The 18,602-nt window shown below is 43.0% G+C and overlaps 1 protein-coding gene across 2 annotated transcripts in view; it reads left to right on the top strand.

Annotated features, from left to right (window-relative positions):
- Positions 1–18,602, top strand: part of C2CD2 (C2 calcium dependent domain containing 2) — a 40,645-nt gene that overhangs the window by 2,956 nt on the left and 19,087 nt on the right. For both annotated transcript variants that reach the window (XM_064705673.1, XM_064705681.1), the window contains exons 3-8: positions 8,059–8,178; positions 8,512–8,613; positions 11,568–11,690; positions 11,963–12,089; positions 16,308–16,416; positions 18,437–18,498. In XM_064705673.1, the coding sequence (XP_064561743.1) occupies positions 8,059–8,178; positions 8,512–8,613; positions 11,568–11,690; positions 11,963–12,089; positions 16,308–16,416; positions 18,437–18,498 (643 nt within the window). The remainder of the gene's footprint in view (positions 1–8,058; positions 8,179–8,511; positions 8,614–11,567; positions 11,691–11,962; positions 12,090–16,307; positions 16,417–18,436; positions 18,499–18,602) is intronic.

Raw genomic sequence — 18,602 nt, 5'->3', positions numbered from 1 at the left:
TGATTTCTTCCCTCCTCTCCTACAGTAAATACTAGGAGGTGATTCAGTGCCTGTAAAATTAAAATAAGGAAGAACATGACTCTTGGAACAGTAAAAATGCTTTAAAAGGGGAAAAAAACCCCTATATATGTTTATTAGCAATGATAGTTCCTGCATTTTTGTCCTAGTGACTGGTTACATTAGGCACCTGCATCAAATTAGCCTAATGCTTTTTTCTTTTAGTTTTGCTTTGTTATTTTGCTTTGCTCATCTGATTTAGATGCTAAGCAGCTCTACTATGATTCCTTTGAAAACTATGCATGCTTATCTGCCTGATACACAACTGAGAGGCACACCCTGACTGGTGGCAGCTGGGGATTGTTAGCATGTAAAGCTGTTTGTGTACTTATTTTCTCCCTTTTAAAAATTTTTTTTTAGTACCCTGAAATAAATGGGTAATAAAATCCCTGCCCCAGCAGTGGGGCTGGAGAGCCTGGATTTGGTAGGGCTGTAGGGTTGGCACAAGTGTTACTCTGTGCCACTGGAAGATGCCAGGATGGGAGATTTTAAGGAGAGGGCACTGCTAGGTCTGAAGTTGATGTGCTGTGTCATGTGTGAAGGCAGAACCCCAGGGAGAGCTGCTGCAAATAACAGCACCAAAAAACTGCTGTCTTGCAGTGCAGTGTCTAAAATGTTGCTGGAAGGGACAGGCAGGGCTGGGTTGAGCCATTCCAGCATCTTAATGGAGGTGTTACACTGCAGACAGAAATCTGATGTGCTTTCAAAACAGCTTAGACTAATAGAGGCACATTTTAAAATTTATTGGAATAAAAAAAGGTTTGTTTTTATACACTGGGTTCTTCTGAACACTGCCAAAACCCATTTCAGTAGTCTTGTGCACAGCTGCTGGAAAAAGTTCTCTGAATCATTCTTATTCCTTTACTTAAGGTACAACCTGAATATTTATTTGAATTACAGGGTATAATAACCTTAGAGTGGCAGTCTGGTAGCTACTTTTCCTTCTTCTTTAAATGCATACCTTTCTCTAAACACCTCAGGAGTTCTCTTATATGATAATTGTGTCTTGTATTTCCTGAGGTAATACCAAGGCTGTTTGTTGTTGTTTTTTGGGGTTTTTTTTTTTGGTGTTTTCTTTTTTCCCCCCATCCTCTTCAAACTCTCAATATTTGCTTGTGAAATCAAAATCTCTCTCTGCAGCTTGCCCAAACTCAAAGTTCTCACAGAAATTGGTGTGTGCTGCGCAGTGCAGTGCTGCAGACATGGCTGGAATGCTGCTGCCTCTCAGCTTGGCCCAAGCTGTGGTGATAGGAACAGAGCTGCTCTGTGGCTGGAGGTTACACCACACTGCCCCTTGATAAAGCCTTATTTATGTGTTGCCTTCACCCCAATTTTGGGCCAGAGCCTAAATATATAGAATGAAGTGGCCTGTTTTCATTGTGTGGTATTGGTTGTTTTGTTTTAATAAAGTAAACATTAGAAATATTCTTGGTCTTAGCTTTTTCTGCCAGCCTTTCCATTAGTGCAGTCTATTTCCAGAGGACTTGAACTTCACAACAGAAACAGCAACAAAAAAGGCAATGAAAAAGAGGATTCTCTTGCTGGGGACTTGGCACAGAGGGTTTGGATGGAGCAGGCTGTGACAGAGGTCTCCCTTCTTTTTCTGCTTCGTACTCAAATGGAAAGGGGTAAAATTCCTTCAGAGTGCCATTCCTTTAATGTCACTGCTGCGCTCCTAAGACCATTCCTGGTGTTTATTTCTGATTATTTTTAGTGGAGTGAACTATGCTGACTGTGATGTACAGTTCCTGTTGTCTTTTAACTCCCCATTTTGCCTCAAAAGCAATCCCAGATCTTTGCTGCTTTAATGACTGGGGTTTTTTTACAAGCCTAGATGGAATTATAGCCCATGGAGATTTTTTCCTTGGCTTTTTTTAGTTTTTGCACTAATATAATCCTTTCTTCTTAATATGTTTACTCTTCTTTCATGGTGCTTGCTGTCAGTAAATGTATTATGAAGGGATTATATTTCCTTCCAGCTTTTGTTTAGCTTGCCTGCATAAGTTGCTCCTTAAATCTCCTTTTACAATGCTGTCCTCTCTCGAGTCTCTCCTGTGCACCCATTCTCAGCAGCAGCTCCAATTAAATCCATGTTTTTGAGCTTGATGGCTGAAGGGCCGCACAGCCCTACAGGTAAAGTCTCACAATGCAAGGAGGCAGCTTCTTTTTGGCTCTGGAAGTTCTTTCCTGAGGGGTTTTGGGCTCCAATCTGCCTCTCCTGTGGCTCCTTCACGCTATGAGTGCCTTGCTGCATCAAGGTCTCTCTCGCTGTGGTGCTGTCCTGATAATAAACTGTCCTTTGTGTGAGCAGGAGTTGTTAATTCTTACACACACACACACTCTGTATTTTGTGTTGCATTCCTCTCCTGCTTTTCAAGGTCTTTCAGCTTTCTTCTGTGATGACCTAATCTTCCTTTATGTTGCTGATTCCCAGCTTGCTTTCGTGAGCACCACATTTTCTTTCAGGTTTCTCCTGAGGTATTTTGCACTTTTAACTGTGGGATAGGTTTGGTGCCTGAAAGAATCTTTGGTGACCTGTTTTCAGCTTTCACCTCCCTGCTCACTGTACTGTCCTCTCCCTTTCAAACATCCCTTAATGGGGGAGTGATGGAGTAAAAGCTTAATTGTTAGTGGGGTGAGCCTACAGAAGTAAACAAGACAACATAATGATCCAGCCTTCTTCAGAGCTGAGTGCCTGGGAGGGGAGGACATCCTGATGGGAGTTTGTTTGCTTCACTGGAGGTGATCCTGTGTAGAAAAAAAAACCAAAACAAAACCAAAACCAAACAAACCAAAACCAAAACAAAACAAAAAACCAACCCCTCCCCCCAAAAAAACCAACCAACCAAAAAAAAAAAACCAAACCAAAACAAAAAAACCTCAGCTTTTTTCCTTTTTAAAAAATAAAAAATAATTTTGTCACTCCATCAACAAAAAACACATTCCTACAATCCTGAGTTTGGCTCTGTCTTTCAGCTGCTGCTGCAGATGTGTGTGAGCCTCCTTCAGGCTTGTGCCACATCTGCCAGCTTGGCACAGGGGTCAGGGAAGCCTGAGCACCTCAGACTGGCTCTGCAAGTGAATTACTGTCCAAGCTACCACAGCACAGCTGGCAAACCTCTCCAGGTTTTTCTGTCTCCTCTTGGTCTCTGTGTCTGCACTCTGCTGGGTCTCAGATGGTTTGGAAAGGTTTGCATGATAGTGAGGCCAAACTAGCAATTCTAGTTCTGGTTTTGATTTATATTCCCCTTTCTGAAATATAGGTACTGAGTCCTGTCTTTGCACTGTTTGATGTTCATTTGAACTTCTTAGGTGGATTGAAAGTCCTTCCTCTCCTGTCTCCTTGTACACTCTGCCTGTTTATTTCATTCCCTCACTCCCCATTTTTTTCCACCTATTTGAATTTGAATGTGTTGGTCTCAAAGGAGTGGATAAATTCACATGTTCCATCAACTTCTGCTTTGTTTCTGTTGCTGACATGGAAACTCTCTCTCCTGCATTGAGTCCATCCCTCACCTGCCTTCACTGTGCTGTTTACCACCATTTGGAAAACTGGTCTGAGGTTTTCACTGTATTTGTAGGCAGATTCAGTTTGATACTGGCTCCTAAAAACCCACACCTGCCTGGGTTAGACATTGCATTTGTCATCTCCCCTTCATTTGTCCTGGCCACTTGGTCAATTGTTTGGGTAAAGGAGTGGAGAAGAAGCTGGAAAAACCCCAGAAGAAATGAAGGAATTGGCTCTGGTAACCAAGAAGATCATGTAATTCTTCTGAACAGCTGAGTGCTAATGACTGTCAAAAGGCAGAAGTTTTTGACTTGAAAAATATTCTTGTGGTGAGGTTTTCAGCTGAGCACACAAACTGTCTGTGTGGCCATTGACAAGATAAGTTTTCCATGCCAAAAAGAAAAACCTTTTCATAGTAAAACCCTGTGAGACAGATGGGAAACTGTGAGGGTCCTAAATCTTAGAGTGAGATCAAGGCAACTTTCACTGTGTGGCTGCCTCATGGTTAATTCTGATTCTCTTGTGAAAATGTTAAATATTTGTATTACTTACATACTACTGAGTAACCTCAAGTAACCTGCTCTTTCTGGAAGTAAATACCAAGTGCAGTAAAAAGAATTTCCTTCTAGAAAACAAACAAAAAAGGCAATCAAGGCCTGTTCTGCTGGGGGTTTTACAAACACATGTGGTGTGGTCAGGGCCTAGGGAAGGTGAGGGAAATGTTCCCCATCAGGGCTGTCAGAACTTCCCCCTGAAGTCACAGCCAGGGGAGGAACCTGCTGCTGCACTTGGGGAGGGAAGAGTAAAGAAAAGGGAATGTGTAATGCACAAATTAATGGTGTGCCAGTGCCAAAACTGAAACCTCAAGGCAAGAAGGCACCGTGTGTGAGGAGCAGGGGCACCATGGTGCTTATTGAGATGAAGCAGCTTCTGCTGCTACTTCAGGAAGGGAAAAACAGGTTTTGAAACTGCAGAGGAACTGCAAAGGGGAAAAGTCTGGATATAGAGGGATAGGGCATAGCAGGGGAAGCATTTTAATAGCTCTGAGTACACAAGTTTGGACACTTGACTTTCTCAGAAGAATAATCTTGCTCAACCCACAGTGCTTTTTCAGTCTCCTTTGTTCCTGTGGTTTCTTATCTGGAAGAGAATTGCTTTTAGGATAATTGTACTCGGAGTTTTAGATATGTGTGAGCAGGTTGTGTCACAGCATCTGCAGCTCAGTGGAGATGAGTTGCCAGCATTTTCCATGTGGGGAACTGAGCCCAGCCAGCTCTGGGAGTTCTGGCAACTGCAGCTCATCCCATGATGAGGATGTCAGGTCAGGGATGGAGAGGAGAGGCTGGAAACAGCAGGAATAACCCTGGCAGTGGGGATTAGGTACCAGCTGTGCATGGGGAGGGATGGCAGAGGACTGAGGAGGAGCAGGGACACAGAGGTACCAGAGGAAGGGCAGGGAACTCCTTCCATGGAGAGAAGGGTGTTTGTGCCAAGGGAGGTGCTGGAGGAAGGAAATACCTTGATATTGGTTTATTTGTACTGCTAATTCACCTCACCCTGTTTCTGCTGATTTAGGAGATGTGCCTTGCCCAGAGGTAGGATCACAAGAGGGAGCTGAGGGGTGACTCCTCTGGGAGCTCAGAATCAGCTGCTCCCAGCTGCTGTGCAGGGCTTGGTTTTTTAAAGAACAGTTTGTTATTAAAGTGAGAGGTTTTCTAGACTCTGAAACACAAAGGGTTGATAACTGGGGATGTCTCTGGTAAGGGGAGTGGGAGAGAGAACGAGGAATACAAATGAAATTGAAGAACTCTCTTCCTATCAGTCCAGGTTCCTCTGTTTTCTTGTGGACACCTCTCCTTCTTTCTCCCCCTGCCAGCCAGAAAGGGCTGCTTTGCCTGGCCCTCCCTTCTGCAGCTCTTCATCTGTGCAGAGAAAGTGACTTTGAAGAAGCAGGTTGGAACAAGGCAGGGGAAAAAGGAGCAGAGCACGGGAAGCTTCAGTGTTTTTCTTTGTGTGCCTGCCATGGGGGAAGTGTCCTACATATTTCTGCTTGGGTCTATCAAAATCACCTGCTACACTTCTAAAGGAATGTCACTCAGCAAGGGAAGCAGCAGTTGCAGTCTCTTTAATCACCTTTTCACCACTTGTGGCAGCATTGGAGATGAAAACAAAGCTGTTTCTCTTCAAATTCTAGCCCAGAATTCTGCTTCTCTCAGTATTCTGACTCCATCATCTATCCTGCTCCCAGAACGAAGGGATTCACCTGACATAAATACATATTATTTTCCATTTACAAACATGGAACCGCTCCTTTTGATGATTGGATTAAAAGTTGACAGGTGGCTGTATGTGAGTGCCACAGTTTTTTTAGTAAAAGTGAGGGCAGAAGGGGAATAGGGCTTAGTAGATGTCATTGGCAGGAAATAAATTAACCAAGGAGACTAAAAGTCCAAACTTCACTGGTTTGGGCTTTGAAATGGAAGGTAAAAATACATTAAAAAAACTGACTTAGCATCTCTTGACAAAATGCAGAAAGAAAAATGAAAGTTCCACCAACTGCAGTGTCTGTTTCCATCCTTTACTTGGAATTAAACATGATTTAAGAAATAAATGACAACACATGAACTCATTTGTCAACTCTCTGGCCACACTTTTATTTCTTTTAAAAACATTAATCAACCATGTACCTGGCAACCTTGGCTCTTGGACATCCAGAAATTCCAGATGAATGGCTCTGCATTGCATGTACAGCAAGTCCAACTTGTTCTGAATGCATTGAACTTCCTATGGATGTGTGGAAAAAACATGTATGGATGATAAAACACTGCATTTAGTATATGGAAGTGGAAGCAGTTTTTGTCCTTTTTCCTCAAAAAAGAGGAAAGAACCTTTTCCTTTTTGGAATCTTTAAAGTGTCACTGTGTCAGCCTTTGAATGAAAGGAATGATTTTGTGTTTCATGTCAGCTACAAGTAAAACACGCAGCTGGAAGCAGCTGGGTTCTTTGTTCTTGTTAGCTATTAAAAATCCTTTCTGTTTTACCATAATACTGGGTGTTGGTGGTGTTTGTGTGGGATTAAGGTCAGAAGTCACTTCTGAAGGAATCTGGACTTTGGGAAAGGGGAGAGGTGAGGAAAACTCATTTGTCCACTTCTACACTATAATTTGCAAAGATATAACCTGAAAAGGCAAATCTTATTGCTTGGGGTGTGGTTGGGATTTTTATTTGTCATATCCACCTCCCCACCCCCTGCTCCTTTGTAATTAAGTCTCTACCTTAATGGATGTACTCAGGCCCTCGATAAAGCCCTGGCCATCCTTAAAATGTACCCCAGAGAGCCCAGGGAGATGAAATGTATTTAAGGAGAGACTGATAAGGATCTTCCAGGAGTTACATGATTCCTCTCAAAGCTTTCAGCTTCAATTCCAGTGCCCATAATTGGAGCAGTAAGTGCACAAACACAATTTAATAGCAGCATGCAGAGTTTTTGTCAGACAAACCTTGCAGGGAATTATTTGTCTGTGCATTGCATTGACCTGGTTCTCTGTGCCTGAGTCAGTGTGAGGAGAGCCCAGCTGTCCTTCCCACAGTGGAGCTGTGGGGACAGTAACCACAGAGGGACAGTGGCAAACAGCTCTCCTGCACCACCAGCACATCTGTTTGCAAAACAAACATGCCTCTGTGGTGTGATGAATAATTCCTGACTTCCACCCCATGGGCTTTCCCGTGCTGCCAGGAACCCTCCAGGAATTTCTGCACACTCCAGGAATTTTGCCTGGCAGCTCCAGCAGCTCAGTCAGTTTGCAGAGGGGAGGGAGCAAAAACTGTCCTCTGTTTACAAACTCAGTGTGATAACAAGTTAAATTACTGCTCCTAAAAGTGTATTGCAGTCAAGTGGCACTCAGACTTTCCCCAGACATTTAGCTTTGTCACCACATTTCAGGCTTTTTTGGTTTGGTCAAAGGTTTGAATAAATTCTTAAAGGCTCCTGCTCCTTCTTACCCACTGAGAACTGGAATTACTCAGACAGAATCCTCTGCTGTAGCAGCAGGTTTATTCCAGTTTCACATTTTCTTTAGTTTCACTGAACTAAAGATTGTGTGGTAAATCAGCTGCTGCTCAGAGCAGAAGAGGAAGAAGAAAAAACATCTTTGCCCTCTTCGACCTTTTAATACATAGATTTGTGAAATGGAAAGGAGTCCTTGTCAGGCAAGGAGTTACTTCTGAATTAGGTAATAATACAAAAGAAATTTTGGGAAATGCCATAATTTGCAGGTATTAGATTTCATGTACAGATTCGAACACTTGAACTTTGTGCTTTCAGAAGGAGGTGGGAACATGAATGAAATTGCTTAGATATTTCCCACCTGTGCAACTTAGCATAATTCTGCTAGCTCTAATTCCTTTCTTATTTTCTTTCTTGCCTTCATGAGACCTTCTGAAGACTAATTTGTTTTCCCATTTGTTTCCCTTCATCATTTTCCTTTTTCCAGGTGGTTTCTTGCAATGTTGTGGGGGATTCTGTGAAATTCCTCGTTGCTGTCTCAGCCCCTCCGGCCGCGGCTGCTGAAGCTCAGTCCTATTTTGTGAAGCTGTCCCCAGTCCACCTGCAGGTGAAAAGTCTTAAGTGTTGTTCTCTCTTCCCTTTCCTTTTGTTTCCCCTCTGGGGCAAGTGGTAAATACAGAAATTAAGCTGCCTCTTCAGGAGACTGGGGATAAATAACATGTATTGTAGACTATTTGAATATCTAGAACAATTCCCTTTTTTAACTGGCATGAACTCTCAAAGCTCAAGCAACTTCTGCCTCCTTAGAGTTTCACTTTGAAATTATCTACTCAGAAACTGATGTCATTCTTCCTGTGCTGAGCCTTAGCGTGGAGATTGACCTACAATTTCCTTACAGGACACCACAACAACTCTACAATAACTCTTTTCCTGTCCACAGCTTCAGCTCTCTGTGAAAGACAAAGGAGAAGATGTCAAAGTTGAGTGGCTCCTCATTAACACCGATGAAATCAACTTTGAAATCCAGCCAGCAGTGCAGGAGGTCAGTCAGTTTTATTTGTTGTAATGGTAGAACAGATGAGTCTCCATCCCCTTGATCCAAAATGTGGTGTAAAGCATTTCCCTTGGATCATCTATCAAACCACTACACCTCTGAAATCCAGCAACACCTCTCAAGATCACTGAAACAAGTCTGTATTTGACAGACAAATGACTTTGCAAACATCTTTCATCTAAATTCAAGGTGTGAAAAATGTCTGTTCCTAAATATCTTCTCTCAGAACACTTCTAAAATAATAAAAAAACCCCAGTTGTGATGGTATTTCCACCAAAGCAATTAAAACGTTGCTCCTTCCCTAATTTAAATCAGTTTTGAAGTCTGGCAGCAATAGATCAGAAATGGCTGTGAAAAATACAGTTATTTAAGGAAATGATGGATGATCTAAAAATATTTTGTTGCTTTTGGAATTGCACCTGATCTTTGTGTGTGAGCACTGATTCATTGGGCCATCCCCTGCAAGTTTCATCTTGGCTTGGGTTCTCTTCTGCCTTTGACCCTTCACAGTTTTTTATTTTTGGCACAAATGTGGTGATTTAACTTTTCCTACAGCTGTGGGGAAGACTTGTTTGTATTTTGTGAACTTGTTTTCTTGACTGAAGGCCTTGTTAAAAAGTAATTTTATTGTAGAGCTGCTTCTCTACTGAGAGAGCTACAATCATCATAATTTATTACCACAGCCTTTGTCTATAAAAATGTGAAACTCATAACTAAAGACAGAGAAGCCTTTTGAAGTGTGTTTTAATGTAGGATTTACCATGCACACATAGCATGTAAATGACCTTCACATGCTGGGGTGGCATGTTGATTATCCACATTTGAGCAGTCATTAACTGTTAAACCCTTCCTGACAAACACAGATGACTCTGGTGCAGTCACTGGGCTTCACAATCAGCTTTTTGCTAGGTGCCCAAGTCCAGCTTTGCAGAGTTGCACCTGTTCTGCTTTGCCTGCATGTTTAGAATGAGCCTGTTAAGTCCTTTATTCATTACAGGGTTTTATTTTCACTTTTGAAGTTTGTGTTAGCACTTACGGAAGAGGAGAGACAATAAACAAACAGCTACAACCTGTGAGCAAGGAGCAGCTCCTAAACTTCAATGTCAGCTTTTGTGTTTTGTTTTCTTCCTCTTTCAGAAGCAATGCTGTGTGTACAAATAAATACCTCTAATTACTTGTGATTATCTGCACAGTGGTTTTGACATCACCCAAGCTGGGTGGTAATAACCCATTTTCTCTGGGTAATGGCTGGGTGAACCTGAGTGGTGTTGGGCAACCTGGCTGACTGGTAGGGTTTGGATTTACACAATTTACATCATGTGCTGATGTGCCCCAGGCTGGCTGTGCTGTACACCCCTAGCCCAAGTGAAACCAAAGTGAAACCTGTTGTCTTTATCATTTTGGGGTGGCAGTTAAGCCATTGTGGCTTGGGTTGTCAAGGGAGTTGTGGTGGAGAGTAACTTTCCAAAAAAAGGATGGCTAAAAATGAGAGCTGACAGGAGGCTCTTTAATCAATCTCCTTTCCAAATAACTATGGAAACAACAGCAAATACCTGTGAGCAGAAGTCCAGTGACTGAGGTTGCTGTTGTTACTGTTAAATAACAGATGTCACATTAGGCTGATGGCAAAGCACATGAGGTAACTGGGATTTTACAATTTAGGTAAGAGCAGGGGAGGGAAATTACCTCCAAAACAGTGAAGACTAACCATAATTTATCTGCTTATTTCAGTAACTTAAGTGATGAAATTGCTGTTACTAAGGCTTTAAAAAGCTGATTTACTGTGATCTTTATTCAAGTGAATGAGTATTATCTGTTTCCTTGGTGGTTATTTGAGGGCATGTGGTGTAAATGCAGCAGATTTTTGTGGGACTGTTGTATGTTTTGAACATGTCATCAAAGGCCAGTTAGGTAAGAAGGCAGTACAACAGGATTTCTGAGTGTTTCTGTAACACCTGGGTAGCTGGGGAAGGGCTGTTACTCCCAATCTCTTTGACATGTCATGCAAACAGCACATCAGTGAATGTGGTGGTGTGGTATCAGATAAAAATGATGGATGTGTCCTCTGTTTTTAGGTCAGATCTTTGTCTCCTACTTCATTATTTCCTTTAGAAAAGAAACCTCAGTGAGATTTCAGAGCTGGTGGGTTTCAGACTGGCCTTTCTGGGACAGCTTGATTTAAAAATCTGTGCCCTGTAGGTACCTGAGCAGACAAAAATTCCTGAGGAGCCTGCTGTGGGAAAGCAGGCATTCTCCAGGAGCACAGGGAGGGCAGGGGCACTTCAGTCTCTTCATACACCTTAGAATTAATCATGTGAAGCTACATGTGTGTGCACAAACTCTGGTGTGTTCTGACCCCTCAGAGATTGTGGGGCTAAGCACAGATGGCTGTGAGATTTTTATGGGCAAACTACAACTCAGTGCCCCAGAGCAGCACAACTCTGTCCATGTACTGCACTTTCCAGCAAGGTTGAAGATCTCCAGGAGATGCTATAATTTTTTTTTCAGTGCAGCACAGGATTAGTTTCTTCTCAGCTGCTGCAAGCTGGCATAACTCCCATTAAATCAGTGGAACGGTGCAGATCTGCTTATCTGATGACCTGATCTGCTCTCTCAGGGAGTACAGAGCAGTGCAGAATCTTTAAAACACCATCATAAGACAAAAACTATTAAAGAAACTCCTGGTTTTGTGGCTGACAGCTGTGTCTTCCTAACTCTCAGAACAGCATGAGTTTTTCAGTGTGTAATTCTTTAATGCATAATGAAGAAATTTAAGTAATTCTTTGTATGATCTGTTGTTAAATTCAGTTGTTGGCAACAGAAACCGTGTCTCTCTCTGACAGAGCTAATGTTAGGTGGTTTTGATGGTATAGATGTATACCAAATTAATTTTTGCCTCAACTTCTGAGTTTTGAGAAGCCTGGTTGTTTGTTTCCTCCTAGGGGCAGACAGCAGGGACATGTGCAATATCTGAAACACTCAGAGATGTCTTGAAGAACCTCTTCAGCTCAGCTTCTCCATCTGTAGAGCTGAGTGTGAGGCCTGCAGATACAAAGGAGGTTCAGGTAAGGCTCATTCCTTCCAAAATCTTTTGAGAAGTGTCCTTCATGCTTTTATTACATATCCATGACTCACAAATGAGTAAATTTAACAGTGTTCAGTGACAAGAACTGGGACACATGCTTAGAACAGCACAGCCCATGGCAGTGGAGGGTTTGTGGTCCCACCTCCCTTGTGGCTTTGTTGGCGTTCCAGCCCAGCTTCCCTGTGCCAGCATGGCACCAGGCTTTGGTGCTGGTACATGCACAGTGCCCCTTGTCCTGGTTGCCTTTTGCAGAATGTCCAGAACACGCTGAGCCTTGTCCCTCAGGGCACCAGTCCTCCCAAGCCTCCGAGGGCTCACGAGCTGAAGCTGCTGCTGAGGAACATCGCGCTGGAGCCACCGAGCGACCTCCGTGCTGCAGGTACTGCCCCCCAGGGCTGCTGCTGCTCCTCAGGCTGCCTGGGCTGGCTGTTCTTACTGTTACAGATGGATAGTGAGAGGATTTGGTCTCACAATTAAAAGATAACTGTTGTGTGAATATTAAGAAAAGCTTTAGTGATGTATAGTTATGTTGTGGTTTAGGTGTCCTCTGTTCTCCCCATATTCCCTTTCCCCCCTGTATTGTTGCCATCACACAGCCTGGGCTGTCCAGGACAGGTACAAAGAAGCTGCACAGGTGTCCCTTGCATGGGGCAGCTGGGAATGGAAAAGCTTGGGGGTGCTCAGGGGGTGAGGCATGGCAACAGCTGAGCTCCAATCCAGTGACAAGAAAGCAGTTTGCACTGATAAATGGCACAGAAGAGCTGACTGACAGACTTTGGGAGGGGCCAGGGCTGGCTGGTGCAGCCCCCAGGGGTATAAAAGCCTGAGCATCCACCTTGAAGATGAACTGAGGATGTGGTGTGCATGAGGGGCAGTTCCCAGCACTGCAGCTTTTTCCTTATGCAGTCCTTTGTTGTATCTTTGTTAAGCTTTAATAAACCTTTTTAAATTTTCAAAGTGAGCAATTGTTTCTCACATTCCTTTCAGCTGAGATAAGGAAGTTCTGGTTTACAGCCTGCTCTCAAAAGAAGGTGTAAGAAATTGCTGTATTTTGGGAAATAAGCTTCATAGGATCACAGAATGGTTTTGGTTGGAAGGGACCTTAAAGCTCATTCATTCCACCCCTGCCATGGATAGGGACACTTCCACTGTCCCAGCTTGGGCATTCCTAGGGATGGGGCAGCCACAGCTTCTCTGGGCAACCTGTGCCAATGCTGACTTAATGTATATTTTAGTTTATTGGAGTATTTAAACATCTTGTTCTTCTTGTACAAATCCATCATTGCTGAAAACAGATTGAAATGACCACATATATAAAGCTGGCTGATTATTTTCTGGCTTTTAGTTTTAATTTCTAAAAGTGCTCACTTTGGCTGTTCCCAAGATGAGAGGCTCAAATCCAACTCTCCATTAGCTGCTGGCAATGTCATTGGCTTGATTCAATGTTACCTTACTTTTCTTTACTTTAGAGTGATTTGCAGATATATCTCAAACTCTCCTCCTGTATTAGAAACTCCTGAAAGGTATTTTTTTTGTTGTCAGGGACATTTTCCCCTGATGAAGTGCAGGTAAAGGAAGAAGGTGCCTCTTGTAAGTGGAGAATGAAGCCAAAAAAGAGGTCACTGCCTAATCCTAGTGGAGTTAGTGTTGGGTTTGGAAAGCAGCACCAGGCCTGTCTTGCAAGGCTCAGACTTCTCCAGGTGCAGATTCAGGCACAGCTCAGATTCTCTGAGCAGAAATACAGATTGGAGGCTCTGTTGTTTATGGCCACTAAACAATTCTGTGACAGGATTTTTAATGGAAGCTTGTGGCTGCTAAATTGGGCAAGGCAGTATTTTAGATAAATACATCCTGCTTGCTGTTCTCCTTTTTTTCAGTTAGAGGTAATAGTTTTCTGCCCTAGAGTCATGTGTAATGCTGCTTTGCTCATCCTGGTTGGAAGTGATCCCCTTCAAAATCTCTGCAGAGCTTTTTTTTTTTTTTTAAAAAAAAAAACCAATTTATTTTTAAGCACTTCTGGAACTCTTGGCTGTGAAATGTCCTTTATCAATAAAATATGCTGGCAACTGCAACCCTGTCAAGTGGAAAGTGTCCCAGCCCACAGCAGGGGCTTTGGAATGAAATTATCTTTAAGGTCCCTTCCAAGCCAAACCATTCTATGATTTATTATTACCCTACAATTTTGTAGTGCAGACTAAACTTTCCAAAAGATTGGGTCATTTTGCCTCTCTTGAAAAGTCATGAGATGAGATGACATGAGATATCTTTGTGCATAGAACAGGAGATTCACCTTCTGAAAATCCCTGCACCTTCCCAAAAACAAGAGGAAAAGGAGACAATTCATGTGCTCTGCTCTGGGAACACAGCTGTTGGGAGGCAAAATCCCATTTGCATTCTAACAGGAGATAGAGGGAATTTTGCTGGTTTCCCAGCAGCTCCTGGAGTGTAAATATTTGGAACTGAGGATGAGAAATAAAGCTTCATAATGGGGTTTAACTGGTACACTGGAAATCCAGTGAGAATCCTGCACAGCTGGAAAGGTGCTGGCTTCTGGACATAACTGGCTGACTTTTAATTAATATTCCCTAATAATAATGAATTATCCTGTTGGAGCCCAGGCTCCATGGGAGTGTGCAGTATTTCAGGCACAGGTACACAGGGGCTGGGGAGGGGCAGCTTGTCCATGCTGATGAAACCATGGATGATTGATGGATGCTGGCAGGGTTTGTAGGAGCTCTGGCCTGTCCTGTAGATATCTTAGTGACAGGGTTTGTAGGAACTCTGGATCTCCTGTAGATATCTTAGTGGCAGGGTTTGTAGGAGCTCTGGCTGTCCTGTAGATATCTTAGTGACAGGATTTGTAGGAACTCTGGATCTCCTGTAGATATCTTAGTGGCAGGGTTTGTAGGAGCTCTGTAGATGTCATTTTCCTTGGTAGATATCTTAGTGACAGGATTTGTAGGAACTCTGGATCTCCTGTAGATATCTTAGTAGGTTGCAGGTGGTTTGTAGTTAGTGACTCTTATTTGGATTGCTCTGTTCTATGATATAGGCTTTAGACCTGATCCAGTAATAGCTGGTGAATATCCAGTAGCAGAACTGGTCTCTGCTTATGGGCTGTGCCTGTTTTTATCTCCTTAGTTTGTGTATGTAAACAAAGGTCACCCTAGATTTTGTGCTGCATGTTCTACAGGGAATAACTAAAGGCAAAAGTGATTTCTGCTGGTGAGGAAAAAGCAGTAAATTGTTTACAGCAGGGCAGAAGAGCTGCAATACCCTGTTGGTACAGTTGGTTTGTGGTTCAGGTGGAGTTCCAGGGTCCCTGCCGTAGGCTGAGGACGTGGCAGCAGGACCAAGCCCAGAGATAATTGTATTCCAGACTGCTTCACTCATCCTGGTTGGAAGTGATCCCCCTAAAAATCTCTGCAGAGCTTTTTTTTAAAAAAAAAAAAAAAAAATATTTTTAAAGCGCTTCTGGAACTCTGCTTCTGGGGGAGCAGAAAGCAGCCCAGGTCCCTGAGCTCAGGCTCAGCCCCTGTGAAAGCAGCTCAGCCGCTTACTCTGGGCTCTGCTTGGATCCCAAATAAGCTGTGTGTGTGTACACAGTGCTTTGTCTCTAATCACCTTGCCAGGCCCAGGCTGCCTCTGTGCCTGAGACAGGGCTGATCCATGGCCCCAGAGCATCCCCAGAGAGCAACTGAGAGCTGCTCATTGCAAACACAAACCCAGATTCTTCTGGAGAACCGGGGGCAGCAGCTTTTGTTTGCTTTGCACACAGTCAGGACTGAGCTTTTGTTGCTTTCCTCGATGTGTTGGAAGTCTGGGTTTAAATTATTTCTGATGCTGTCAGAGTCGTATTAAAGAAACTGTTTTAAGAGGAACACATCAGGGAAACTATTTCCCCTTGGAGCAGTAGAACTACTCTTAATATGCCAATTTGCAGCACTATCAAATTCCGAGATCAAGGCAGAGATAAGGTTGCAGCAGTGCTTTAAAATTTGTTTAAAACCGAAGTGCACCGCTGTGAATTAGCACTGCTGTCACCAGTCACTTGGCAGCAGAAAAAGCTTATTTTCCTCTCCAGATAAACCACTGTGACTGTGACCAGGGGGAACTTAGAAAACTTCTGGTTTTTTTAAAGCAGCTTGTAAACAAGTTTACTCCCTCCCCACTTCACACCCACAACATCACCTGCTCACTCTTTGTCTCCCCATCTTTTTGGATCATTTTATGCCTGCATTTTGTTGCTTCATGGCAGGATTTAAATCGGGCTGTCATGTTTCATAGTGTGTAGGGTAGTTCATAGGACAACAGTGATGCAATAGTGACCTTTGCCATGAATATCCTCGGTGTACAAGCCAAGGGAAGGCATTTATCCTGTGGGAGGGTGAGAAGAAGTCTGCAAAATCTGTTCAAAAATGCAGTGTGCAAGGAAAAGGGGTTTCTTTGCAGTAAGTGGCCTCTTGGTGACAGAGCATTAATAACTGATTAATAACTGTTTAATAACTGATTAATAACTGTTTTTTATTATTATTAATATATTAATATTATTATTTTATTATTTATTGTTAATAACTGATTTTTCTTGCCCTTACAGGCAGCACAGACCTTGTGTGTATAGTTCAGTTGAATGACCCTATGCAGAAGTTTTCCAGCTCTGTAGCCAAAAATGCTGCACATCCCTTTTGGAAGGAAGAGTTTATCTTGTAAGTAACTTACCTACTGAGAATACTTTTACACTAAAGCACCTTTTTTTTTCCCTTGAATTGTGTGAGAGAAGAGTGGCATTTTGAAATAGGTCCATTCTTGGACTTTGTCTCTGTGGCCTCAGAGAAATCTGGAGCTGGTGGGGACTTGAGGATCTCTAATTACCCTCTGCATGGAAATGAGATACAAGTCTCTAGGTGTTCCATGGTAGAGACATGATTCTAGTAAATGACAGCAGTCACAGGCATAATAAATCACCTCATGCTTTCCTACAGTGCCAGAAAAGAAGTATTAGCACTTCTTAGGTAGCAAAGTGTAGCTGCCTAAAAGCCAGCAAGGTGTAGCAAGGTTTTACTAGGTTTTGTTAGCAAGGTTTTGAAGTCACTTTACTGTGAAAACTGCATTTGAGGGTATCTAATGTCTCTCCATTCCCTCCCCTGAGTGAAAAAAGCAAATGTGTAAAAGCATCTAAAAGAATGGTGGCCATGACTAAAGAGGGATTGTAAAACTTAACTAGATTTTCTTTCTCCTGTAGAACAAAAAAAGGGACTTTCAGGCAGCCTACACATTATTCTGTGATTCACACAGCTGCTGTAAATAAGGTCAGAAGTGAGCAGTTCTAAAACTATTTTTATTTTCACTTTCTAACAGCAGAGCAAAAATGGCTTCTGAGGTGCATGAGTTTAAGAAAGCAGGGATTCAGTGATAACTTTGTTTTCTGAAGTATCACAAAGTGCTTCAGCAGTGGCTCTGTGATTCACTTCGGCCATCTGTTGGTGGAACAGCACCCGTGCTCAGGCTTGCAGAGCACACAAGTTCCCAGCAGTTTGGGACAGGAAGTTTGTAAGAATAATACCCTTTTCCAGCTGAAAGGGCTGAGAGAGGGCAGGCAGGATGTGATTAACTTGACAGGAATTTGGCCTTGACACCAGGAATAATGCTGAGGTTTCCACACTGCTTTTCAGAAGTGCATGAGGTAAGCTTGGGGGCTTTTAGAGATAAATGATTAGGATTTTGGCAGGGGTTTTTGAACTTCTTTCAAGTTCCCACACACAAACCTCTGCGTTTTTCTTTCTTCAGAGCCAAAAATATCCTCCACTCTGAACACCACAGTACTGACCCCCATGTCAGACTCTGCTTTAGCTTCATGGCAAAGCAGCAGTAGGGACATCAGGGTGCTCCTCTCCAAGTTTTGGGGTGCAGGAAGGGTGGGAATGGCAGGGAAAAACTTAAAATCTGCTGCATAGATGATGTACACAGCATCTGATGGAGGTGGGGTGTCTGCAGCCAGGATCACACCACTCTGAAATGGGGACATGGCAAAATTAATATATGTTTGCATGCCCTGAGGGGTTTTGGCAGAATGCCTGCTGAGAAGGGTGTAAAATAAAGTTTTACTGCAGGGTTCCTCAGCAGGCACCCAGTTTGCTCCACTGTGTCAGTCAGAGGAAAGGTTTTGTATCTGTTGTCTGGTCCATCTTAGGAAGTACCAGATGTGTAATTCTGAGAATAGTTCACCTGGGTTTTGTCACACAGAAACTCTCCTTGTTGGCTTGCAGCATCCTCGAGTCTTGTTTTGGAAAAGTGATACTGACTTTTCTCATTTAAAGCTGTAACTGCTTTTGTTTTCTTGCATCTGTCCTGTTTTTGCAGGACGCTTTCCTGCTTTGACAGGGATGTTGGTTGAGTCTGTTCCAGCATCTTGACTCACAAATTTGATCCTGCCAGGAGAAACAAAACTTTTTGGTGTTGTGGTGTAGCAGTCAGACTAGGAACCATCTCCAGCTCCTGGGAGTAGAAAATGCTCTGAAATTCAACAAATTAAACCTGTGCAAAAGTGGGAGAGTGACCCAGGCCATGTTTTTTTACTGTGATCCCTTCAGTCATTCTTACCCACCTGCAAGGTGCAGTGTTTGGCTTGGAGAGGGCTGAGAAAAGCTGGGGAAAGGGGAAAACCTACATGGGAAGGAAAATCTGCTTGAGCTGCAAAGACCTAACGTGGTTTTGTTTCCTTCACAGTGAACTAAGTGCCAAATCTAAAGCATTGCAACTGCAAATAGTAGAAGATGGAAAGTTGGATAGTAAGTATTTTAAGGCTGAGTTATTTTGCATGATCAGCCTGTGAGTTTTGCTGAGTGTTGACAGAAGTCCCCTTTTATTTCTGGATGGCCACAAAACTGTGAGA

Source organism: Zonotrichia leucophrys, chromosome 1, assembly GCF_028769735.1.
Source record: "Zonotrichia leucophrys gambelii isolate GWCS_2022_RI chromosome 1, RI_Zleu_2.0, whole genome shotgun sequence".
In the NCBI taxonomy this organism is placed as follows: Eukaryota; Metazoa; Chordata; class Aves; order Passeriformes; family Passerellidae; genus Zonotrichia; species Zonotrichia leucophrys.
This window is presented reverse-complemented; position numbering and strand designations above follow the sequence as displayed.